This window comes from Stegodyphus dumicola, chromosome X2, assembly GCF_044657685.1.
Source record: "Stegodyphus dumicola isolate Sdum_Otavi_A_Nest chromosome X2, ASM4465768v1".
Lineage (NCBI taxonomy): Eukaryota > Metazoa > Arthropoda > Arachnida > Araneae > Eresidae > Stegodyphus > Stegodyphus dumicola.
In genome coordinates, this window is record NC_140781.1 from 23915550 (window position 1) to 23943418 (window position 27869).

A 27869-nucleotide genomic window follows, 5' to 3' on the forward strand; every position below is an offset into this window, starting at 1 on the left:
TAAAGTAAACCTGATTGTCCCTACTCTTTCTTGCCGACATGTCGGTGACGCGCGCCCCGCCCACTGGGTTAGTCTATCTCTTATAAGGTCCATGATCTTTTCAGCCTGACGTCATAAACGGCAACCAATAAGAACAGTGGTGGTATCTCGGGCCAGGCTCCTGTTCAGCTTTTTCGTCCGCGACGCGAGCGAATAGCCACTAGCCGACCGAGTTCTTATCACGTTTCATAATCAGAAAACCTTCTTGTTTACCCGTTTCAATATGGCGTCAGAACTACACAGAGACGAGTTTATGCTTAGAAATATCATAACTGTATACAGCAATAAAATAATCAGCATTGTTCACGCCATCTTCAGATTTCTCAAACCGTATATACTGGTATAAATTTCAAATTCTCATTTAAAGGGGAAAACTATATTCATAAAGCAATGATCTAACTAATATATCCATATGCTTTATAACATCGTAAGTAATAGGAACCTAAATAAATTACAGTTTCTACGAAATCAAAGTTTCTGCCTTACAAAATTCTCCTTAATTATTATGAATATTGGCTATATCATTAATAAAAAGCTCTATAAATATCCCAATATTAAATACACCAAAAACTAACTTCAGCAATATCACAACTTCTAAAATAAAGATGTTGACTGTAAGAGAGTATTCAATAAAATACAATTACGAAATTTTGGAGGAAAGTTACAACTTGTGTCATACAGCAATCATTCATTGAAGTTTAATTACACTCATGTCCATAAATTAAGGATAATGCAAAATCAGGCAAAGGAAGAGTTAGAAGCAAAACAAGCAAAAAAAGTGCTTTAATGAGATATATTAAATCCTATTTGGAAAACACTGTGGCTTCCATAATCTCATCACTATAAAACGTATCACATTTAATAATTAAAAAGTTATGTGATACAAACGCCATAGGTTTCTGTGTTAAAGTAAACCTGATCGTCCCTACTCTTTCTTGCCGACATGTCGGTGACGCGCGCCCCGCCCACTGGGTTAGTCTATCTCTTATAAGGTCCATGATCTTTTCAGCCTGACGTCATAAACGGCAACCAATAAGAACAGGGGTGGTATCTCGGGCCAGGCTCCTGTTCAGCTTTTTCGTCCGCGACGCGAGCGAATAGCCACTAGCCGACCGAGTTCTTATCACGTTTCATAATCAGAAAACCTTCTTGTTTACCCGTTTCAATATGGCGTCAGAACTACACAGAGATGAGTTTATGCTTAGAAATATCGTAACTGTATACAGCAATAAAATAATCAGCATTGTTCACGCCATCTTCAGATTTCTCAAACCGTATATACTGGTATAAATTTCAAATTCTCATTTAAAGGGGAAAACTATATTTATAAAGGTAATATTACATGTATTACATGTAATTACAGTAATATTACATGGTTGGTATGATGGTTATTGTATGTCTTCCAGACGATGCAATAGAGTCCGTACAACGCCTAGCTGAGTATCAAATTATCGATCTGATCTTATTATTACACCACTCAAAAAGCAATGCTCTCCGAAGTTCCGGTAGACATGTAGGAGGAGGTTGACGGGCTGCAACTCGTCGGCGAAGTATGTCCCACGCGTGCTTTACTGGATTCAAGTCCGGAGAGAATGCTGGCCAGTCCATACGGATGATATCCTCCGATTGAAGGCATTCGCTTACGATGTTTGCACGGTAAGGACGGGTGTTGTCATCTATAAACACAAATTACGCGCCCATGGCCCCCCGAAACAAACGTACATTTTGTTGTAGAATGACGTCCCGATAGATTTGGCTTGTCATGGTTCCAATTTGAACATGCAGGTCAGTTCTGGAACCCAGAATAATTCCAACCCAAACGAGCACTCCTGCACCACCGTAACGGTGTCGTTCAATGATGTTTTCTTGATGGTAATGGGTACTTGGAGCTCTCCATATGAAAGTTACCCCACTGGGTTAGTCTATCTCTTATAATGTTCATGATACAGCTCTGCTGACGCTATGTTACAGCGTCACGGGATTTTTGCGCAAAATAATTCTATTGGTTAAACGCACTCTTCGCAAGCGTACTCGTTTGGACTTTGAAGATGTGGAGGTAAAGGCGTAATTGCCTATGAACTCCGTAAATTGCACTTCCTTGATACGTACTCGTTTGGACACTTTTACGCTGGTAACGTAAAAGCGCGTTCGGCAGCTACGTTTCAAGCGTACTCGTGTGGACGGGCCTTTAAAGATGATCCTTCCTGTTTCAGTCAGTCTATGGAATACTGCTCTTAAAAAAACTCAGATCGCTGTGGACTCGCTTGTCGAGAGATCCAAAATATCTCACCCTATATCGTGACTTCAGGGGTGCAACGTAGATCAAACCCTGGAAATCTTTGCGGCTAAGTGATCTACAGTTTTGGCATGCAGTCTTCCTAATTTTCATCCATGAAACTTAAGCTTCTACAATGGAATACGGCCGGTTTATCACAGTCCAAGAAGATCCAGTTCCAGTGATCTCTACAAAAGTATAATATTGATCTTTTCGCAATGATGGAGGCTAACTCTACTGAAGACTCTATCCTTTTCCAGGTTCTACATTATACCTGCTTTCAAAATACAGGCAAATTGCTAGCGATATTTTGTTTGAGGTCAGAAAAGATCTCCGATTTTAAAATTATTAAATCCGTGAGAAAGAGTATTAACAAAAGTGAAACTGTTAAGATTCAACTATAAAAGAATGAGACCATTTACAAGATCTTTGTCCTTTTTATCCCTCCTAACAGCAAGACAAACTTGTCAAAAGACATACTATTGGTGACATGAACGCTCACTCAAGAAGGTGGGGTTATAAGCAACAAAACGCCACTGGATTAGAATCTGAAAATCTCCTAATTCCAGTTCTTTTGAACTTACTTTTAAAGTTGATGACTCACCTACTTACATTCATTATAACGGTCCAGGTAGTTTACCAGACTTCTTATGTGTATCAACTAACATTTTTGCTTTCACTGAAAGGAGGGTTCTGGAGAACCCAGGTTCAGGACATAGATCATAGTCTCTATTAATGTCCGCCACCCGGCAGGCCGATTTAAGTCAATTTTAAAGAAATCCTGAAATTTTAGAAAAGCAGATTGGAACAATTTTGAAGAAATGACTGATAGAGAACTCGAGGAAGCCAATTTTGATCATTCATTTCCTCCGGAAAAACTAGTCTGTAATTTAACAAATTTGTGCAAAGGCATGCATACCACGCGATAGAGTCAGAGGCTGTAAGTGCTTCTGGTCCCCTAAACCGGAGGAACATACGGGACCGATTCAGAAGAAAAGCTAAGCACAATAAAAACAGTCTGATGGTGTTGCATGGCGAAAGCAAACTAGTTAGATAAAAAAAAATGTATAATAGGCCAAGCGTAAATCCTTCGATGATTTTATTTCACATATTGATTATAAATAGGACAGCTTAAAATTTTTTTAAGTCTGTTTCTAACACCAAAATGTGTAAATCCGCATGTAGGAAGAATCCGATTTCAGTTGTAAATAAATTACTATCATCGGATAAGGCCATTGCAAACACCTCTAGACAGTCCTATTCCCAGTTCCAGCGAAAGAGAAATATCAAGGAAGATTAATGATGAATGGAAAAAATTAACCAAAATGCAGAATGCTGCGGAGGAACTTAAGTGGGGTGGGGGCTATTTCTGATGCTAGTGCACAAGAACTGGAACTCGCACCTAGATGTCTTAAAATGAAGAAATCTCCTGGCGTGGATTATATCCATGCAGAATTTCTTATTCATCTGGACAGTGAGGCAAGAATAACAGTATTGAATGTCTTGAATCAAGTATGGGAACCAGGTCAAATTCCGGCATATCGGAGAAGAGCTATTATTATTTCAATTTTAAAGAAAAATAAGAACCCCGGGCATCTGAATAGCTATAGGCCCATTTTGCTTACAAGTATTCTTGCGAAAACTATGGAAAGGCTGGTGGTAAATCGTTTGAAGGTGGTATCTTTAGGAATACAGTATTTTAGTTGTAGAACAGGAGGCTGGTTTTCGAAGGTCAACGTAGACTAACATGTGGCCAGGTGACAAAATTTAGCCAGTTTATTAAGCATGCTTCAGATGACAGAAACATTCTGACAGTTGTCTATGTTGATTTTAAGGGGGCTTATGATTCTTTCTGAAAAGCGCTACCAGAAGCTTCGTTCTCATGTTTTAATTTACAAATTGGGTTTCCTCAGAGAGCAGTTACAAGCTGCACCTTGTTTAATATATACGTCAATGATCTAGTTTCTTTATCAACTACTATTTGCTGATAATTTAGTAATGGTGCAAAGTACCTTATTGCAAGTCGATTAAATAAGGTTCTCCAGTTGGTGTGAAGAAAATATCACTGTAAACTTGGAAAAGACAGCCTCAGTCTTTTTCTTAAATTCATGAAACTTTTCGCCCAAAGTTAAAGTACCAAGATATTTTGATTACAAACATGGACAACTTTACTTAACCGGGAGTGACTTTTGATAATAAATTAAGTTGGAAGCTTAATGTTGATCTCCTTACTGAATGTGTTTCAAATGTACTTAATATTCTTAAGCGTTTTGCAGAATGTATTTGAGGGTCTTCTCGGTCCACTCTTAACATTACGTTTAATACTTATATCCTGCTCTTAATGACATATTGTTGTGAAGCTCTCATCACAGCCCCACTATCGGTGGTTAAGAAACTTGCAAACCAAAGCTCTTCGCTTGATTACAGGAGCTGTGGAGTTCACCCTATCAATGTGATGTTATTGTTGGACAGGAAATAAAACCCTTCCAAAATATTATGAAAATGAGCGCCTTGGTTCTCATTGAAAGGTTACTGCGAATGGAGAAGTCCTACTGGAGAGATTATATATAGTCAATCCTAGGAAATTAAAAGCCTAGTAATGATTTTTCAAAAAGTCCTGGACATTAAAAAGATCTCGAGGTTTTAGATAATATACAACCGCTCTTGACAACCAGAAACCCATTGGAGGTGATTAATGTTGAAGTAAAGGTTTTATAAAAGCAAGACTAGATTTTTCTAAAAAGACAAAATGTAGTATACTATACTCAACGAAATTTATTTTTTTAGGAGTCAAACTTTTTTTCCCCTTTTTCTGTTACATTTCAATTAAATGAGTTTTTGAGTTTTCCATTTCAAATGGTGGCCCCCTTCCCAAAACATTCCAAATTTCCTTTTGCCCTAAGTGTGAAAAATAGAAATGTTTTAGCCACAAATTCACACACACACAACAACAACAACAGAAAAAAAAAAAAAAAAAAATGCATATTTATTGATAGACATATAAAAATTTCAAATTAGACACATAATGAAGCACAGGTGAGAACAAAGTGCCTGTGAATAAAATGTTAGATCAACTTAAAGACTGTATTATATCAAGAAGTGATGCCAATGAAAATGTTGTGCCAAATGGAGATATAAATGTTTCTTCAGCAAAAGTAGTCCTCACCTGGCTTCAAAAACTACTCAAAGAATATGTAAGTGATTCTCAAATTAGTGATTTCTTCTCTTTCCATGTATGTCGTTCTCATGAATTATGGGTTAAAAATACCATAACTTTAAAGTGTTTAGATAAAGCTAGTGTTAAAGTATTTATTTATTTGTATTTTCTTTCAAAATTTTCTGAAATGAAATAATATATTTTATAGAATGCAATATGCATTTCTTTGTTTTAAGTTTTTTGTATGTTTGATCAGTGTTTCATTTGTCATTAAGTATTACAAAACATGGTTTGTTGTATGTTTTGTGTGACAATGTTAGAAATTCTTTAGCATTTTAATATCAATGAATATGACTTCATTACGAATTTTGAGATCATGCATCAAACAAGCAAAAATTTAACAATGTTAAATGCAAGAAATTCTTTAGCATTTTAATATCAATGAATATGACTTCATTACAAATTTTGCCCCATGATTTTAGATCACGCATCAAACAAGTGAAATTAATTTCCTGTTGAAATGAATTACTGTTTAATAAACACAATGCTTTGCAAAATACTTTAAAATTACTCTATTCAAAACTAAATTTGCCAATATTATAAAATAGTGAGAAAAAGTGATGCTTTTCAGCAGGAGGGGTAAAAAAAACATTATTCGTGATGGCAGTACATTTTATTAAACATTTTTCTTGTGAAAAAAATTACCATCAGCATCTAAGAAAAGAACATGACAGAATAAAATACATCAAGGTTTGAATTTAACACAAAAGTTCATGGCAGTGTACATGTTAGAGAAAAGCCATCACATTGTGTGAATAACAATATGGCAGTGTCCGACTAAATTAAACAACTACCTTAACCACTGCATCTTGAGGCACAATTAAAGTTTGTAAAAGAAATAAATTAGATCAAACATAGAAAGTAAATCACATTTAACAAAACATTAAACAGTAGTGATGCATTAAATACATTACAGCAAAAGTAATTTCTACAAAATGAGTATTTTGGAAAGAACAATTCATAAAACTAAATTTCTACAAAAATGAGTATTTTGGAAAGAACAATTCATAAAACTACACTCTTGATATTTTCTTTTGCAAAAGCATACATTTATAATGGATTAAAATGTTTACATATGTTGTTGAGGTTTATTTTTAATAATTTTAATCTAGATTCATATTTTTTAATCACTGATGCTAAGCAAACAATTTACTTAGAAAAATATCAAAATTCTTAGAAATTAATATATTGTACAACAAAAAAGGGGAGAGGGGGAATAGAAAAAATAAATTATTACTGTATTCATATACCAACATAAACATTAATTTTGGAAAATTAGATACTCATTATTAAAAAAGTTAAACTCAGTTATTTAAAAGTAACTTGAAATTACTTCAGATAACAAATTTAATTCCAAAATGCCAAGAAACTTAAATTTGAACACCAGATATTATGACGGAAAGAAAACACCTAAATGGTGGTCAATTATATAGAACGTATTTACTTGCATAACCCTCCCCTAGTTTTTTTAGCATATGATTTAGAAACTTTTGATTTATAGTTACAATGCAAAATGCATTAAATTATGTCCAAGGTCAAAATTGGTATCTAAGGGAGGGGAAATATGAGAGTAAGTAAAGTATATGGAATTTTATGATATTCAGGAAGTGCATTTAGTGGAAATAAAAGATTGTTTTTATTAGGAAGTGAGAATGGAAAAATTTCAAAACATAGGGAGATGTAGAGGAAAGAGTTCCTTTAGAGGAAAAATAAAAACACGCAAAAAAAAAAAAAAAAAAAAAAAAAAAGCTGAATGGTTACCCAAATTTTATAACTAAAATATATTCAAGAATACTTACAACTCTTTCATGCTGAAAAGAAAATTTTTTCACAATGCACAAAATGTTTGTCTTCTAATTTGAAAATGAAACACCATGTATTTTGTATAGCAGAATTAGTAGGGGGAAGTCTGAAATTAAAATCACTTAAAGACAATGACTAGTGAGAACTCAAATGTCACTTTTAACGCAATATCCGTCATGATCATATGAGTATATACATATTTAACTCTGTCTAGCAGAATCTTAAGACTTTATTGGGTGGATGAACTTAGCTCAGGTTCAGCAGTTTAAAGATATGGAACACTCTTAGTTTGTCTCTAGATTGATTTCTATCACCAAACTGGCTGCCAGTATGTGTATGGAATTTTTTCTCAACATATTTCATGAATAAAACAAATTTCACTTAAAATAATTTCTGCAAGGTCAATAAATTTGACAAAGATGCACTGACTGACTGAAAACTGGTGGTTTATAAATATTGCATTCCACACTTCAAAAGTATGCTTTTTCCAAATCTTTGCAGCATTGGGCTTGCATTTTGTCAAAAAAATCTTTATCTTTTAAAACTATTTCTAACAATGCTTGAGGTTACTTTTAGTGCATTTTTTTTGGGGGGGGAGAACTAATTTGACTATCAAACTGGTTTTAAACCTTCAAAAGGAAAATTTTTATCAACTCGTTATATTTGGATTAAATATCCATTATATAGAAAACATCATCTACTTAACTCTTACTTTCTTTTTTATTTTCATTAGGGGAAAAAAATTAAAAAAAGCACCTGACATAAATTAAAAAAAACCCTTTAAATCTGGATTTGCTACATTGCTCTTTATCAGGGTTTCTCAAACTATGCCTCATATACCACTAATGATATAATACATTATTTTTGATACAATAATTTTTACAAAAGGATTTAAATGAATGTAAAATGGTGCCCCTTCTAACATTGTGTTTTTATTGTTTAAATACGTACATTATTTTTTCCATTTCTGAGACCCCCTTTAAATTGGTACCTATGGCAACAATACACTGGCCATATGATAGTGTATATATATATATTCTTATTTATGTGGTAAAAATTTACCAAGTTTGTGAATCCCTATTCTATATATTTTCTCAGCCATGTATCAAATAACAAAAATATTTCTAATTCTAGATTAAAAAAATTTATACATCATCATTTAATACAACAGGATTACCATCATTTACATACATTCACAACCTTAAGTACCGCATGACCTATTGGTGAATCATGATAGGGTTGTTTTTGAGGCCTCAGGATCCACTGGTGGGTCACAGCAATCTTCACGTTTATGGCCATATGTACTAATGGTGGTCACATTTCCTGCAGAATATAAATTTCTTCAGCCTCCAAATCACTCTGCTCAAATTGGTCCCATTTTACAAATGTGTATAATTTTACAAATGTATTTTGTTATTACTCGTAAAAATATATTATTAAGTTGTACAGGCATTAGGTATTTTTTAGAAGCAGGCAAGATGAAAAATTAGCAAATGCCTTCGCCAGGAATCAAACCACGGACCTCTGGAAACTGGCCCAGCGTGCAGAACCACTACACCACGAAGGCAAGCTAGGAAGGTGGGAGAAATACCTTATATACTCCCCCTTTTAAAGGGCGACTGGGGTTTTTAGGGGACTCAATCGCAAAATCCTGGGTGTGGAGAGTCATCATCCCCGACCCTTTTAATTCGGACACCACTGTAGAGAAATTTTTGGAAGAAGGCAAGATGAAAAATTAGCAAACACCTTCGGCAGGAATCGAACCATGGACGTGTGGATACCGACCCAGCGTGCAAAACTACTACACAACGAAGGCACGCTAGGAATGCGGGAGAAATACCTTAAAAAGTTCTAAAATTTTGGAAATAATATTTATTTTGATGTCATACAAAATAGTGTTCAAACTATATGAATATGTACTGCAATGATTTGAAAAGCACAAATTTTGTTCAAAAGTAAATACAATTTATATAAAATACCATGTTGTGTCCTATACATGCAACGTTGCATGCTCATGTCATTTATGCTTATGTATGTTGACAATCAAAATGTTAATCTAAAGCAGTCATACCCAGTAATCATAACTGCATACATGACTAGATGTACTAATAAACAGTATTTATGAAAATTTGAAAGTTTTTTTTAAACCTGTTTACAATACCAATTAACTCTTCAGCAGGCACTGTCAAACTCTAACTACAATTCTAGTAATATATCAGTTGAGATATTAGTTTCTTAAATATTAATTATACTCAGATAATCATGCCTCCTTTTAAAAACTTCAATAAACTGATTTTGCAACTGCTAGATAAATCTTGCAATATTAGACATTCCAAATAAAGTAACAATGGGCCCATATGCTTACTGTCTTCATAATACTTCAAATCCAACAAGAATTTGTCAACAGTATGATACAACAATATATTTTAAAAGCACAAAAGAATTACCTTAATGATTAAGTTATAATGATACTAGATTTAAGTCAAAATATGATTTTAAACTGTATTCAATGAAGATAGCTTAGAACTGAAATAAGTAATATGAATTTGCATTTTTAAGATTGCAGCTTTTGCAAAAGGAAATATGCACTGAAGGTTATTAAAAAATGAATCTTGTTAATCTGCCATTCTTCAATCCAGTAATATTTAATTTCACACTGGAATTTTAAAAAAGTTGCAAATAGTACTTCAACGATTAAAAAATACAGCAGCAGACCAAAAATTTGCAAATTTTTTGCATGCAGACAGCTTTGGTGACATCTGGCAACATTTGGACATGATGATAGCTTTCTTCATTCAGTAATGAAGTAAGCTACTGTATCTTATTGCATATATTTTTAGAATTATTGTTGAAAAGTATTTTGCTAAAAGTTACAGAACTTTTACCGCTGTTTTAATTTTGGTAGTCTTCTGTTATTAATGCAGCAGCAAATAATGTGCAAGCATGCATATGGCCCATTAACAGTGCTAAACTTTATGCTTTATCACAAAGTTTCCTTACAAAAGGAAGAGGACGGCTTTAATGAGTTAGCAATCTCCAAATGAATGGGTTTTATGATTGAGCAATCACCAAATGAGGAGTCTAGTATTAAATTCCCTGAGGCAAACGTAATAATCCATTGAGGAAATTTTTTTAACATAAAATTAAGCAAAAAAGATATGTTTAACTTCATTATAAAACATGATTCAAATCAAACAAAAACTGTGATTTTGTGGAAATAACTGATAAACATAACGTAATGCTTTGTCATTATATAAACCCAATTAATTCTTGGCAAGTTGGTTTAATTTTCATATAAACTGTTATAAACTAACTGCTTTTTATCTCTTTACTAATCACATTTTGAAAACAAGATTAAAATTTGGGACTTCAATGGAATTGCATGCAGTTGAATATTTTTAAGGTTATGTGATCCAGGCATCAAGAAAAGTTTGACTTATGTGAATATGAATAAACATTGGCTGCACAGCATGAGAAATTATGAAGAGAAATTTAAGTTTTTTTATATGTTATTCCGTAACTTCTACATGTTGATTAATTAAATAAAGCATGACCAGTTCCTTCAAACTTCTGGTGGAATTGCTAGCATAAATTTGCTGCTAACTCTGCATGGTTGACGGAATTTTGTAATTGAATATATTTTACTTTGAAACTGAACTGCCTTTTTTCTTTTGAAATCTCACATAATTTAAATGTACGCATTTGATATTCAAGTTGATAAGATATAAAATGATTATTTTTGAAATATTTTCTTCCATTCATTTCGCTTTTCTACTGTGAATAAGCATTTTTTTATATGCTCAATTACCCAGAATTTTCACATATCTGGAGTTTGGCATTTCCCAAGCTTTTGGATAGTCGAGCTTTTACTGTATGTAGCTCTGTAAGAATATCAAAATGAAAAGAATAGCTGTTATATGCTTTCAATTTATTTTTACTTATTTTTGCAGGTTCCTTTTGTCAAAATCTAACAATTATTCACTTATGACATGAAATTCACAAATCTGCACAACCTCAGGTACCAAACAGTAGGAATTTAGGGGCTTTTACTGTATGTTACAAAAAAAAAAAAAAAAAAAAAAAGAGGAAGACTAAAATTAGCTACACCCTGATGTATAGTAATCTAAAACATTAAAATGATTCATAACAAATACCTTTATTACTTGTTAATTTATACACAGTCCATGCATTTTACTGGCCTGTTTCCATGCTGGCTCAAATCTAGGCAGATTAACAAAATTCTTTTTTTTTTTTTTTATTCAGTTAAAAATTTTAAAAGAATTTTTTTTATAATGACAGATGCACTTAGTATCTATCTAAAAAAAAAAAAAAAAAAAAAAAAAAAAAAAAAAAAAAAAAAAAGAGAATCAGACAATTCAAACATGAGAACATGCACAGGTACTGACCATTAGGGGAATGTACAAAGAGAGAATCAATTTAATCATTGTTAAAAAACATTGCTGTTTGCACAGTTGCAGAGCTATATACATGACTGATCTTTAGAACTCTCATTCTATTTACAAATATCAAGCATTTTAATCCAATAAACTTATCAAAGAAATTACTGCAAAGACAAAAAATACTTTAAAATCCTTAATGGGAATGCCTAATAAAGAAATAAATATACAAAAGTGCACTCTAAAGGGAGAAATAAAAAAGCCATTTAAATTACAGGAAAAGGCTCAGATGCATTAAAAAATAACTGATTTGAAATAATAAAGCCAAATCAATCTCAAGCCATTTGTGCATCATATAATAAATTAATAACATTACATAGGAAAACAAAATTCATTGAAAATGCTTAAAAAGCCCCGAATAACAGTGCAATGAAGCACACACTGAAAGTGCAATTAAAGGGGGGAAATCTATATCTATAAAGGTTTGAATTCACATAAAAAAGCACCTAGATGTGATCTTAAGTTATAATACAATTAAAACCTTAATAATATTTAAATAAAATTACAGATTTTATGTTATAGAAGAAATAATCTTAATGACTGGGAAGAAAACATCCTTTGCAGGAATGTTTTAGTCCAGAATGAATATTCAGAAATACAATTTATGAAAACCAATATATTAAGTTACATGTGAAGCCTCACACTAATTTTTAGATATGCTGTCTGTAAATATATAAACCAAATCAACCCAAGCAAATATTTGCATTTATATTACAATAGAAGACATATTAAACACAAGAAGTACTACATGAAAGGTGGAAACTAAACAGGAAATAAATAATAATTGCCATTAAAACATTTCTTCAACACATGAAGCGACCTACAGAATCAACTTATCACCAAAATTATAATTCATTCTATCTATAGAAGTATAAATAAATATGTTAAATACAAAAGACAAAACAATAATCAAATGAAAATAGAAATCAGGTCTTTCTTTTTATGTGAATCTTATATGCATACATACAAACAGTAATTCCATTCTTCAGATAAAATCTAAACGCAATACCCAATACACAGCAATCAATATGTACTTATATCAGATTTATGCAAGATATATAATATTATAATGATGAAAGATTAGTATGAACAACTAAAACTTTCTTAACAAAAACCTACTCAAGAAAAGGAAGGCAAGTTAAGAAAATGATCAACGGCATTTTCCTGATTAATATTTACCAGCATAAGGCATTACATTCCTATTTTTTTGTAATACTCTATTTTGATAATTATTACATCATAAAAATGATTTTTAAAATATAAAAGAAGACAACACAATCAAATAAATATAATATGCAAACAAATTCAGTGAACAAATAAAAGCAGATGTATGCCATCTCAAAGTTTAATGTATAAACATATTAATTTTTTTAAATTAAAAAGACTGTTTAGAGTATTACAATTGCAGGAACACTACAAAATACAACACAACACATAAAGCAAATCAGTTATAGCCCAGTGACTTTTAAAGTATCAGTATAGGAAAGAACATCTGTTAAACATATTACATTCAACTGTTTTTACATGGATTCTTTTCCTCGTCAAATTTAATTTCTTCATTACACGGAAAGAACCTAATCCTACTTTTATGGTTACACATTTATTAATTTTTTCTGATCAATAATCAATTTCTAATCAATAATTTTTCATTTTCTGAGTTATAAATTATATTCAAATAATTTTTATATGGTGAAATGAATATATCAACCAAAAACAAAAGCCCATTTTTTTATATAAAAAAGACAATCGCAATCAAATGAATAAAAATCATAAAGTTAATTTAAGATTCTGATATCTGCTTGAAAAAAAATTTATTTCTGCTAGGTTTACCCATCTGGAAATAATCTACTGTCTCCCAAATCTACTGTACTTTTCTTCTATGATTTTTCACAACTGGGTGAATTAATAACCTTTTGTAAGTGAATTAGAAATAATGTCTTAAATTATTTTGCTTCCCTTAATATTTTTAATTGGAAAATCACTCCAAACGGATTTTTTACATTTAAAAGTTAAAAAATATTAATTTCTGTAAGAATTTTTTAACTACTAAAAATTATAAATTAATAAGAACTAGTTACAAAAGTTTCATTTTAGTATAAAATTTTTCAGAAATGTATTAGTTTTCAGAATAGTTTTCTTTCCTCTGTAGAATGTAATTAACCAATAACACACACATAAATATTTGTATTTCAGACAGATTATGTTTCATTTACAAATGTACTTTATATTTTACTTCAACAAGGGAAGTAAACAAAAAATTTTATATAATGCACATGATATCAAGGTCAATATTAAATAACCATTTTTTTTTCTTAAATGTTTTATTTATGAACTGATTGCAATCAGATGCTACAGTTCTAAGTCACTTTAAAAGTACTGTACACTGCATGCAATCTTTATAAATACTGGCAACTTAACAAAAAGAGGTGAATCAGCATAGATTATTTTTGATGTTGGCTCTGGCTTTAAATAACATATAACAGCTTATCAGTGAATGTTTTCAAACAGCACAAAAAATATAATGACTTTCAGAGCTGCGTTAGAAGTCAGTAAAAGCTTAACCACGAAGAAGAATACAGTGATAATGGGGAAAATCGATTTTGATGCTAGATAAACCTTAAATAAAAGGGAAGATGTTAAAAAGTGGTAATGGGTTCACACACAATAATTAAAGCCTTTTCGATTTTCTTTTGTATGTTTAGTATAAATAGAATATAAATTCGATTATACTTATATATACTTATGTACTTATGTATACTTATGTACTTATATATACTTATGTGCTTATATATTTGTTCTAAAAATACAGAAATAATTCAAAGTTACTGTTTTAACAACTCATAAACAAAAATGTATACTCTTAACTGGACACAGCACCACTAACACTACATTGCAAATACTACAGTAAAATACCCATTACAGAACATTCTTTCTCAATATTATTTTAAATAACATCATAACAATATAAACAGATGGTAGTTCATTAATACAAGTACATCTCCAATGTTATCAATGTGAATAATAAATAAACAACGGAACATAACATCTATATGTCAGGAATTTATTGATGACTAAAATAACAAGATAATAAGATTTATAAATTAAACAGCTATTCTAACCCATTGCAAACCACAGCCATGATCAAAAGTCATGACAAATATACCTAGTTCAAGAAATGCTATTTGAAAATTAAATACTGGCATTTAAAATGAAACTGAAGACAAATAAGGTTATTCTTGTGATTAATTAGTTTTAAAACATATCAAATACATTAATTTAAAAGTTTAAAATAAGGTTATTCTTGTAATTAATTGTTTTTAAAACATATCAAATACATTAGTTTAAAAGTCTGATGTCTTTCTCAGTGAAGTATCTACATAACAGTGATTTTTCATTCATGGTGTGTATACAAAACAAAAATCTCAACACTAAAGCTGAAATCGTATTCTGAAGTTTCAGCTTAACAGACGGAATATAAAAAAGCCATGAAGATGTGTAGTTGCTCAGTTATTGCATGCGTAATAATTATTTTCTATTTCAAGTACTTTATATTTTTGCATGTTTAATTAATTCATAAAATTAACATTAAACATTTTGTTAATATTTATATTTCTTTTATACTGAATGGCAACAAGTAATTATTCATATTTATATTTCTTTAATGCTGAATGGCAATGAGTAGTGATTCATGATTACTTTGGTTTTCAAATGTTGTTATTCTACTAGTAGCTTGTTCGCAACTACTCCGGTAAAAGAAAAAAGAGAAGAAAATAGTTATTGATTCGTGTGTTTTGGCAACAGAAAGAAACCAGACGATAACCGTAGGACAATTATTTTTGTGTAGAACTTTTGAACTCGATTTTTTGGGAACTTTTGAATTGGCTGTAATTGAATATTGTTGTTTAAATGATTATCCTTTTAAACTAAAAATGTAAATAATATTTCAATATAAAATTTAAAAAAGCTGAGTGATGTCTATGATTATTTCTATGTGATGAATGATTTGTTAAAAAAGACATTAGTTTTTTCTAGCAGCTATCCAGAATATAATCTAGCATCAAGAAAATCATCAAAGGGGTAAGTCTTGAAATTTATTGGGCCCTTATATTAATAGATTTAACATAAATTGGGGTATATACTGTTTTACAAGGTACACAAAGAAGTTCTTGCTGTTTCTGATGACATTGGAAGAGTGAACCCTAACATAAAAATAGTCGTCAAACTTGCGATGAAGTGGTTAGGATGAGAGTCCGGACACTGACGAAGAGTATAAAAGCACATTGCATCGGTACTTCAAGCATAATTCACACAGCAACTGATTAAAATGGATGCGTCAATGGCACGCGTTTGGAGTTTGCTGTATGATTTTAAAGAGGGCCTGTCAGCAGCAGAATCAAGTCGCCGAATATGCCAGGCCTTTGGGGATGATGCCGTTAATGAATGAACCAGTAAGCAATGGCTCTAGAAGTTCAGGTCAGGGAATATGTCTCTTAGTGATGCACCATGCAGCGGTTGGCCACAACTGTTGGACGATGAGGCCCTGAGAACAGCTATAGACAGTAGTCAAACATGTGGTGAGCTTGCTATACACTTCCAGGTATCTGATGAAATGATCAGACTCCATTTGAACCACATAGGAAAGGCACACAAGCTGAGCAAGTACGTCCCCCACTCACTGTCCAATGCAAACAAACAACAGTGTGTCACTGTCTGTTTGTCGTTGCTTACTCGGTACTGCTATGCATCCATATTTCAGCGAGTACTCACCAGCGATGAAAAGTGGGTCAAGTATGACACACCTAGGTGTTCCAGACATTGGTTGTCACCATGAGAGCCTGTGCCTTGCACTGCGAGACTCTCTCTCCACCCACGCAAGATCATGCTCTGAATCTGGTGGACTAGTCACCAAGTGGAGCACTATGAGCTCCTGCCAGTGGGCCAAACTATAATGGCAGGCCTGTAATTGCAGCAGTTGGAATGTGTGCATAAGGTACCTATGCATAAAGAGCTAGCATTGGTCAATCATAAGGGTGTACTCTTCTTCCATAGCACTGCAAGGCCACATGTGGCTCAGGATACCAGGGACACCATCCAGCGACTAGGCTGGGAGACACTACCTCATCCACCAAATCCCCAGCTCTCATGCCAAGAGACTACTATCTTTTTCCATTCTCTAGGCAACAATCTTCATAGAAAATCCTTCAAAAACTAGCCAGACCTCAAAAAGGCCCTCACAGACTTCTGTGCATCCAAGACCCCTGAGTTTTATCGTGATGGCATTGCACAGCTAGCCACTAATTCGCAAAAGTTTTGCCAATGAGTGCCATTGCATATTTAGTTTTTATAACTTCAAAAACTTTAATTAAACAAATAAACGTCTTGGTGAAGTCAATCTGCCCTAATCGGCTTTCTTTTTCCTACTAAAAGATACTACCATTAATTACACTAGTTCAATACTCACAATAAAATCTAATTCAATGAAATATTTTAAACAGAAAAATAACCTGACCTTATATCTAAAAGATCATGTCAAGTGGTCACCACAATTTTAAATTTCAGATAAATTACCATTTATCTTCAATCAGAGAAAAAAAAAATTAAAAAGGAAACAAACATTATAGTAAATATATTTTTCAAATTCTTTTCGTAACTGGATAAGCCAACTCTAAAAAACTTGACTTTCACTAAAAATTTTCACACTGCCAAATCTTAACACCTATCAGATTAACATTAAAGATGCTTACTACAGCCAATGAAATAAATATTTGATCAACATAAAGCCTTAAGTCTGCAACCTAATTATTAAAGATGATATTTAAAAGCGAGTTTCCCAAACCTTCTCTTGCATCAATCCTTTTTAAAAGAAACATACTGAGCAAAAACACTGCAAAATGTAAATTAGCTCTGAGCAAAGTTCAGTTTTTAGGTTGTAGGGTTTATATTTATTTTAACTAACGTTTATTTTAAGCTATCTTTCCTGTCAAGCCTTTACTTTCCCCTAGAATTGCCAATGCCAGAGTATGTAAATTGTAGTAGAACGCACAGTATATTAAAATTTTAGCAGAAGTAAGTTGAGTTTAAATAGAAGGGAAATGAGATTGTAAGTGTGCTTCTTGAATCGCTAACGTGAAGGTTGCTAGGTAGAAATTTATGAACCGCGCGTTTCGGCCTGTGTGCTTATCTCGGCAGTTCGCTGAATCTTTCAACTGCTTAATCAGTAAGCTCGCTGAATCTCAGCTGTATTTTAGAACGCGGTTAAGTTAGTTACGATTTCAGAGTCTCGTAGGTAGTGATATAGTTGTTTATTCATCCTGTCATTAATTTTTAGTTTCACATTTCTGTTTTTGTTAAACCGCCGGGTTGGCGTAGTTTATGAGTGTCAAGTGAACGCAGCTGTTATTTCTAAAGTGGAATAAAAGGGTTTTAAACCCTTCTTACGTGTTTGTGTAAAATTACAGTTCATAGCAGTCACTACCACAATTGCTGACAAGTTGGGGCCACACAATACTACAAGGTTATGAAATATCAACAGAAGGAATTAAACATCTTCCATCGAAGGTTATTACAATTAAACAATATCCTAAACCTGAAACTTTCACAAGCTTATACAGATTTTTGGGAATGGGGATGTTTTACCATCACTTGATACCATGCTGCACCAAACTGAAACAACCGTTGAAAGCTTAAAGGATTAAAGAAAAACAGCAAACAAACCTTTAATTTGGACCAGAGATGTGTAAAGTGCTTTTACTAACATTAAATGTGCCATCAGCAGTCTTTAATTTACCCTAATCAGACAGCACAGATCACTCTAACAACAGATGCACCTTTGCATCATGGGTGCCGGATCCATCAAATATATAATGGTGAAAAACAACCACTAAGCCTTATCTCTCTCGATCCCTGTCATCAATGCAGAGAAATGCAGATGACAGGGATCGAGGGGACAATGCAGAGTCCTTATGATCCAGAATTACTTGAGATCTATTTAGTCATAAAGCATTTTAAACACATTCTGGAAGGATATCATTTACTATCTTCACTCACCATAAACCTATCCCCTTTGCCTTCTAGTAGAATTAAGACAAAGCCTCTCCAAGACAAGTCTGGCAATTGAACTACATTGCTGAATTAATTGCAGACATATGGTACATTTTTGGAGAAGAATAACATCATGGTAGACCTACAATCAAGAATTGGAACTATCACAGATGGCATGTAGAAATTACAAAATTAAAAATATAAAATTGTGATTTATGAAATAATGAAGCATTTATGATCTAAAGGGTATCAAAATTTAACAAAAAAAGCTTAATATTTATTTGTTTACTTTATTAAACATTTCTTTGAATGCAAATTGTTTAAGTTCCTTCATTTTTTGTGCTAATACTCTCTCTTCAGTTCTACAGACAGACATAATTTCTTGTTCAGTTACAAAGCTCCACTGTTCAAGAACTAATTCTGATTAAATTGTCAATCAAAATTTTTTCACTTTCAATAACATTCTGCCACTTTCTTCACTATCAGTAGTGGTTTGGTTTGGTTTGGCTTATTTAATTATGGCAAAGCACACCAGGGCTATCTGCCTAAGGGAAGGGATGCCTTCGTAGAGGACTGTCTAAGGGAAACTGACTCGTATACATGTTACAAATGGGGAAAACCACGAAAACGCCCATGCAGACAGCCCGTTCGCGGGATTCGAACCTCGGACCGAACTACCAGTGTTCAGCGGACTTTACCGCTCGGCCATTGGTGGGCCTCAGTAGTGGTATTTTCTGAAACTAGAACTATCCTACAGATTCTGCCATCTGTTAATTGATTGATGATTGGTGCACTGTCATCACAATGAAAATCTTCTGTTATATCATCTTCATTTATTACCATTTCTTTACAAAATCCATTACTTGGAAAATTTCACCTGTGGTTTGCAATATCCGAAAGCCTTCAAATTTGCGGCTGTCATCTTCATTTCATCTTCACCATGAAATATGGTAGCTGGTCATAAATTATGCCGAGCACTTTTTAATGTATCTGGAGACACAGCCTCCCATGATCTTGAGATGCTCTACACAGCAGATTTTATGCTAAAATATTTTTTTAATTCTTGAATAGTCTTGCCATTGTTCAAGAAATTTTAACATTGATTTTTAAAATGCTACTTTATATTTGCATTTCAGCATGTGTACTATTCTGATATCCATTGTCTGAAAGACGAATGTACAGTTTAGAAGAAAAAATAATACGAATACATTATCTTTCATTAAAACTATAAGTGAAATATGAGCCAAACAGTTATCTACAAACAGGACAATTTTTTTGCCACCAGGTAAACCAATCAAATTCAAATGTTGCCGAGTCTCGGGTATGAAATGAATTTCAAACCAATCATACATTAACGCTTGTGTCATCCATGCTGTTTTTATTTGCATGATATATAATGAGAAAACCTTTACTCCTTTAAATGCTTGAGGTGGTGTATTTTTTCTGATTATGAAAACTTTACACTTGTGCATTACTACAGCATTTGAACATGCTAAAATTCTTGGTCTAGCTTTTGGAATTTTTGACTCCAGTTGGAGCCTTTTCTGTAGACTTTGACATGGTATTTCATGATACCTATTGCCAGAAAAGACCAGTTTCATCAAATAATTAACTCATTAATATGAATTCAATGAATTTATCAGCAAACAGTTCAGTAACTTCAGTATCAGCTGAAGATTTTTCATCTGAAATTTTTAATTGCATTATACCACGGTGATTTTAAAATTTGAATATGAAAATAAATTATTTTCCATATTCAACAATCTGTTGAATATGTGCACTCAGTTTTTAATTTCTTCATGAAATACTTTGGCTTGAACCATTAGCATTGGACCTGTCAATGGCATGCTCTCACTGCATCTCTGTCTGACCATTCAATCATCACTTTATGATGACTGTCACTTTTAGCATAGCGAATAATTTTTCTGTTTTTCATTGTGAGCGGGGTGTCGGAATCCACCAAATATTTATGAAGTTCCTTTTTCTATTATGCCATATATAGTTGACTTTCTAATACCATACTCATAGCATAATTTTGAGCCTGATATACCTATATCCATTTCGTGCAGCAATTCCACTTTTTGTATAATGGACATTGAAACATTCTTTTGCTTTGTAGATTCTGTTGCAGCTCCAGAATTAGAAACTCTTTTCAACACAATTGAAAGTTCAAACTTTTAGTTTTCATAAAATTGCTGGAATTATAACAACTTCCAAAAAATAATAAGCTGGATCAAATCAGAAAGTTAAGGAACAGTGCAGTTTACTACATTAACTGAAATTTTTTGGAGTCAGTAAAGTATAATTTTAGCCTACCGTAATTTCGCGCGTATAGTCCGCGGACTATCTGTATTTAAAATGCGAATTTTTGAAGCTGCGGACTATCCACCAGTGCGGATAATACGCTGGTTGTTCACGGTTAAAATTGTTGAAATTTAAAAAACACGCTGTCATGAACTGCCGATGATGAAATATAAAAATAGCGTGAGATTCCAAGTATCCTTCGCACTGCTTTAGCACAACTGCCGGGAGGGGGAAAAGTCGATGCGTCAACTCGGTTTTTAGGAGCCATAGTAGCAAGTACCTGGAGTACGAAAAAAAAGCGTGATTCGTTTACTTTAGCGTGGTTTGGCAACACCAAGTGAGTGGGGTCGAAGGTCACATTTCATTACCACTTATCACGAAGATAGCACGTTGCACAGTATTTTGTTTTCGTATTTTGTCTTTCATCTTCGCTAACGTTGATGAAACATCGCCGGAGATTTACTGCTGAGAGGTAGTTGAGAAAACTGAAAAAGATGGAAATAGAGAAGCGGGCCGTTATTGCTTTAATCCTAGTATCCGGTGCACACGGGATTTGACTACTTTTGGCGACTTTATGATGAGCAGTAAAAACGGGACATATACGATGAGTAGTTAACGGGTCATTCAAAGAAAATATATAGTTAAACATAGTATATACTATGTATATAGTATATATACTATGCGTGTATAGTATATATATAGACGTTCTTTGGATCATTTTTGGTGTTGGCAAAGTCGCGCCAAGGCTGCACCGTATACTAGGATTTTACTCTATTATTTTGAAGTGGACAAGAAAACGGTGAGAAATTTGCGCAAACAAAAGGATGTGTTTAAAAAGCATGGGAATATTGCCGTATTAAAAAAACGTAATTTCGGACATATAGTCCGCGGACTATCCGGTGGTGCGGACTATCTGACAATTTTTAAAATTTTTTTTTATATAAAATCGTGTCTGCGGACTATACGATGGTGCGGACTATACGTGCGAAATTACGGTAGTTTAACAAGCGTCCACTATACAATATTGGCTACGTAGCATGAGATTGGCAATGAAAGAGTCCGTTAAATTTTGTGTTGCTTCTATCGTGCCCCGAGACAATCAAGCCTGAATTGTATTAATTTAGTTATTTATTATACTTATGTCTAATTCGTGCACATGCTTAAGGCTTATACGAGTCCTGAATAAATTTCGACATATACTTAAGCTTATTGAGGGCTCACAAGATATTTTGCCGCCTGATGCAATCTATGTGACTAAAATATTAATAGTTTTATAATTAATAATGTTTCTATTTAGAATGTTTCAGCTTGAGATGCATGCAGCTATGGAGCCAAATTATTGATCACACAAACTTAAGCTAAAATGATTGTTTCTTCAATAACAAGGTATTTTATTTAGTGCCTAAGTGAAATTAAGAAACAGGATTTTCCGTATGTTTTCTTATGGAGGGGGAACCAAATGCGCATGCGTAAAGCATAAAAAGAAATTCCTAACGAAATTTTTGTTGGTGGCTTTAAGGTCTGGATTAATAACCAAGAAAATTTGAAGTATCCAGAAATGCCAAGAAAATTATGGAATATGCTAAAATGGTCCTCAGGAAGAGGATTAGCAATAATGCTGAATGAATGGAGCAATGGGAAAATGAAGAATTTGATACCTATCCTGTAGATACTACTCTCGGATTAGGTGCACACCAAACTAAAATCTTGGAAGATACATGCAGATTACTTAACTATGAATACTAAAAATCTTTTGGAATTTTTTTCTATTGAGAAAAATATGAAACGTTTCTTACTTTAAGCAATAGGGAAGATATTTGATCCTTTAGGATTAATTTTACCTTTCATCATTCGAGTTAAATGCCTCATCAAAGATCTCTGGCATGAAAAAATTTAGTGGGATAATTATAAACCTTTACGAAATAAACCTTTACGAAAAGAAATGGAAGAAGTGGTGTGCTGAACTTCATCACTTAGAAAATTTGAAAATACCTAGGTTGGTTAATGATTCTGTTTCAGAGGAAGATACTATTGAAATACACAATTTTTGTGACACAATAAAAAAGCATATAGCGGTGCCATATATTTGAAGGTAAAGACACTCAATGGGCTACCGGTGAAACTCCTAACTTCAAAAAGTCATGGGGTTCCATTACACGGTGTAGCCTTACCAAGATTAGAACTGCTGGGTGCTCTAGCTGCAACTCGTCTTAGTTCTAAGGTAAACAGAATCATGAATCTGAAAAGATCTTCTATTGAATATTATTGGAGAGATTCCAAGATTGCACTTTTTTGGATAAAGAGTGCAAAAACCCGATGGAAGCAGTTTGTGGCAATACGAATCAACGAAATCACCAGCTTGACAGATCCTAACTCCTGGCATCACTGTGCAGGTAAAAAAAACCCTGCTGATTTTCTCATATGGAATGAGTGCTGATTCCTTGCTGACAGATTCTAGATGGTAGAAAGGTCAAGAATTCTTTAATCCTTTCAGGACGGGCGTCCTATATATGCATTCCCTAAGAACGTCTTGTACAGCCGGGCGTCCCATCCACGCATCAGTAAAGATTGCATTCAGACGACGGGTGATGCGTATACGCATTTTAAGGTGGAATGTTTTTCTGAAGGCCACTAGATGGCATCCTGTGTCCATTACTTTTGAAATGAACACAGTTTTAGGTTCCTGACCTTGAGTTTGATATATTCTACTTGACTTTGGTATTTTACTCATCAGCTGTTCGAGGGTAGGGGTGGGGCGGAGGGAAAGCGTAAACAGAGGCTGGCTCTTTAAATTGCTGCGTGCTAATGAAAACATTCTCGTATCTGATTTATATCCAATTCCTTTTTTTATTCTATTTTTTTCCTCTACTGTGTACGGTTTTTTAGGGTTACTGTGCAGAGTTTTTTTACATTTTGCATTGCCTTCAGATATATTTCCTTTCCTTCTTTTTTTTATTTAAGAAAGCCTCACCTCCAGTCTATTATGGCGGAAAGGCACTATTTATCAGAGGAAGAATACCCTAGTATGGTTAGTGAACCATTTAACTAACGCAAATGAGAGTACTGATTCATTTTCTAGAGTTAAAAAATGATACCTTTTCTAAGAGTTACAAAGTGATACTTCTCTGTGCTTCGAAATTTACCACACTTGTTTTCATTTTAAATTTTGTTATTTCTTACTGTAAATAGTCTTTATTGTGTTCTTTTTATTAATTTTAAACTTTATTGATGGATTTTATCAATTAAAACTTTGGAATAATTTGAATAGTGCTTCCAAAAATTATTTTAGAAGATAAGCAATTTTTTAAATATATTTTCATGTAAAATTAAGAAAATGTTTCAAGGGCTAATTTTAACATATATAAGAGCTCAAATAATAATCTAAAATGATACCAAAAATTACGATGCTAGAAGCAAAACTTTTGTTTTTCTCATTTTTGTTATAAAATTAGGCTTAGCGATACAAAACCTCCGTCCTGTACGGTGACTGCCTTCGATTCTCTTCCGGCCCACACGAGCGTCTTAAACAAAGATGTGCTGCCGTGAAAAGGTTAAGGAGCCTGAAATTTCTCAGAACTTGCAACCATTTGTTCCTGAGGTTGGAACCACTGTACAAGTCAAAAAAGAAACTTTGCGGCGAGAAAGGAAAATTCCTTCTGAAGATCAGACTTGTAAAAAGACTGTCCTGCTAAATGACAGCTCTCAACGTTTTATTGTGGATAACTTTTTAGAAGTTTCAAACTATTATTATAAAATTAACTATGTTTGGTCTTATATTTTCAGGTTTATTTTCAATTGCAGGAATAAAGTAAAAAAAAAAGGGGGGACCACTGTCAGTGGAGGAGGTAAGAGAAGCTGAAGAAGTTTTTATTAAACATGAACAATGTGCTCTGTTTGAGGGAAAAAAACTGTCAAGTAATATTTCAAATTTATTTCCATTTTTTGATGACCAAGAAATAGTACATGTAGGAGGAATGTTGAAGAACGCTTCAAGCCATATTCTCAAAGACATCCTCCTATTTTACCTAAAGCTTCAAAGTTAAGTAAAATTTATTTTGAAAGTTTCCACAGGAAATTATTTGATGTTGGACCACAAGTTCTGCTGAATGCAGTGTGCATAAAATTTTGGCGTTTAGGTGGCCGTGATCACACACGTAAAACAGTGCATCAATGTGTAACGGGCATTAAGTGTAAGCCCACTCTTTCTTCACCAATTATGAGCAATTTTCCTAGTGAAAGAGTTAGTATTTCACCTCCATTTGCTGTTACAAGTATCGATTTATGTTGCCCTTATTTAGTGAAATTTAAAAATCAGTGTAAAGGTATTCTAAATAAATTGTATCTTTGTATTTTTATGTTTCACAACAAAGGCCATTCATCTTGAGACTTTAACAGATCTGACTTCTGATGCTTTAATTGCAACACTTAAACGTTTTACAAGTAGACGTTACAAATGTTTCAAAATTTATACAGACAATGTTACTAACTTTGTTGGAGCTAATTCAAAATTGAAAAAAATTTATAAGCTCATTAATTTCCCAGACAAAGAATTAGCTCATTATTTCTCGCAAGAAAATACAGATTGGAATTTTATTCCAACCAAATCAGCTCTCTTCCGTGTACTTTGGGAAGCTGGGATAAAATCAGGGAAGTACCATATTAAACGTACAATTGGCATGATGGAAAGGTCCGTGTTGTAAGAATTCACACAAAAATAAGGGACTTTAAAAGGACAATTAATATGATTGCTTTTGAAATTTAGTAAATTGTGTATTATGTTACTCAGTTATTATTAATTATATATTTAAAATTATTTTTCTCAAAAATTTTGTATTCTTGTTTACAAGTTTCGATGTTTTGTTTACTTATTTGTATTTTTCTATACATATTTCATACTTGTTTACATAAATAACCGAAACTTTAATATTAATATTTCATAATTAAACTTATGTCAATTTCTCACATGTGAATATGGCAAGGCCGGGCGGGACGTTGGTGCATTTCACGCCGAATCTCGCCAAGTCATCGCCTCCTATGATTGAGGCAGGTAGAGTTAGAAAAAAATTCTAACTGGTAGGATGTGAGCATTTACTTGTAACCCAAGCTCACAATGAAAGTGTATTTTGCTTTACTGTAAATATCTGTATATGATATTTTGCTTAGTAAAATAATTTTAAAACGAAGTAGTGAAGCTGGTCCGTCGATAAAAATAATCTTTAAGAGAATTAAATTTATTCAGTTTCTTTATTCTATGGTAGCGTTTCATATCAATTAAATAATTTATTACCAATTTTTAATAAATTTAATTTGAAACCAATGGAATTTTGGTTATGCCATTGACTTGCTGTGCATATTCATCTAACAACACATTCAGCGTCATTGTCCCCGCTTATTTCATTGACCCTCTTGAAAACCCATGATGTAAATGAGCAACAATCATGAAGAGGCAGCATTTTACAAAATCTGTGCAAGTTGTTTACGATGCAAATTAAAGTAAATACAACATAATAGACTCGACAGATAAAAGATAATCTCATACATTTAGCAAAGTTACTACGGTCATGACTTCTGGTCATTTCAACTGATAATATTTTTAATAATAATTGTTCTCAAAAGCTATGGAATGCAACCACACAACATTATTTTAGCATGTTAATGTAACAGAAGTGATAAATGCCAGAATAAATGGTCTGGAATAGGTTAGAAAGCTCTATCATCTGGCATATGATGATTTTGTACTTCAGAGGTTGAAGATTGCAAAGCTTTTATGGCAGTGTTGGTCGTGTTGGCTCGGACTCCTGCAGCAACCATCGGCCAGCTAGAAGAGTAAAACACATTCTTTTTCCATCATATCTGAGGTAGTGATGCTACATTTAAGCTATGAAGTGAGCTTGAGCTGCAAATCAATGGATATATATTTCATACATTCAAGAAATGTGTCACTTAATAAAGAACATTGAAAAGAGCTAAAATAAAATATATCAGTAATTCAACCAAGGAGGTTAAAACGCTTAAGATACACCCTCATCACAGTTAATATCAAAAAGGGAGGGAAGGGAGTATGCTCTTAAAAGTCATGGTTTAGAAAACATAATGTGCATATCAAGCTTCTTTAGCCATTTAGGCAGAAGCTAGCCACACAACAGTTTTGCTGTCCTTGAAAAATAAAAAATATAACTATTATATAATAAACACTTGATTGGATGCTAGCACTAAATGTACAGTGAATAAAAAATAATGAGAAGAAATTTTAATACTCACACAAAGCATTCAAAATCACAGTGCTGCTTAATTTTGATTGCAATAAACATAATAAATGATAAAATTTTCCATACTGTTAATAGTAGTTATGCATTAAATGATCTGTATATAATGGAAAAGGATATAAGAAATATGAATTCTATATTGATATTTTCTTAAACTTATGCAACAAAGCTCTCTAAAAATCCACCATGCTTCAAGTGAAAAAGAAATTCTGTTATAAATTTTTTTTTTAAATTCGGGAGTAAGAAATTATAATATAAAGTACATAAAATACCAAATTTATAATGCAAGATAACACTTTAAAGAAGACTAAGTTTCTTCTCGCTTCATAAATGAATTTTATTTATTTATTTTCTAAAATTTGTGCTTGTTTTTTATTCATTTAACATCCCTCTTTCATAATTTAATACAAGCATCAGAATTCATTACTATTGCTATAAAAAGAAAAACAAATTATGCATATTTCTTT

General features: G+C 32.8%; 1 protein-coding gene across 2 annotated transcripts in view; it reads right to left on the bottom strand.

The window, feature by feature from the left end:
• Positions 1–6122: 6122 nt before the first annotated feature.
• gpp (DOT1 like histone lysine methyltransferase grappa) overlaps positions 6123–27869 on the bottom strand; it is a 280396-nt gene continuing 258649 nt past the window's right edge. For both annotated transcript variants that reach the window (XM_085809864.1, XM_085809863.1), the window contains exon 20: positions 6123–27032. In XM_085809864.1, the coding sequence (XP_085665990.1) occupies positions 27010–27032 (23 nt within the window). In that variant the 3' untranslated portion in view covers positions 6123–27009. The remainder of the gene's footprint in view (positions 27033–27869) is intronic.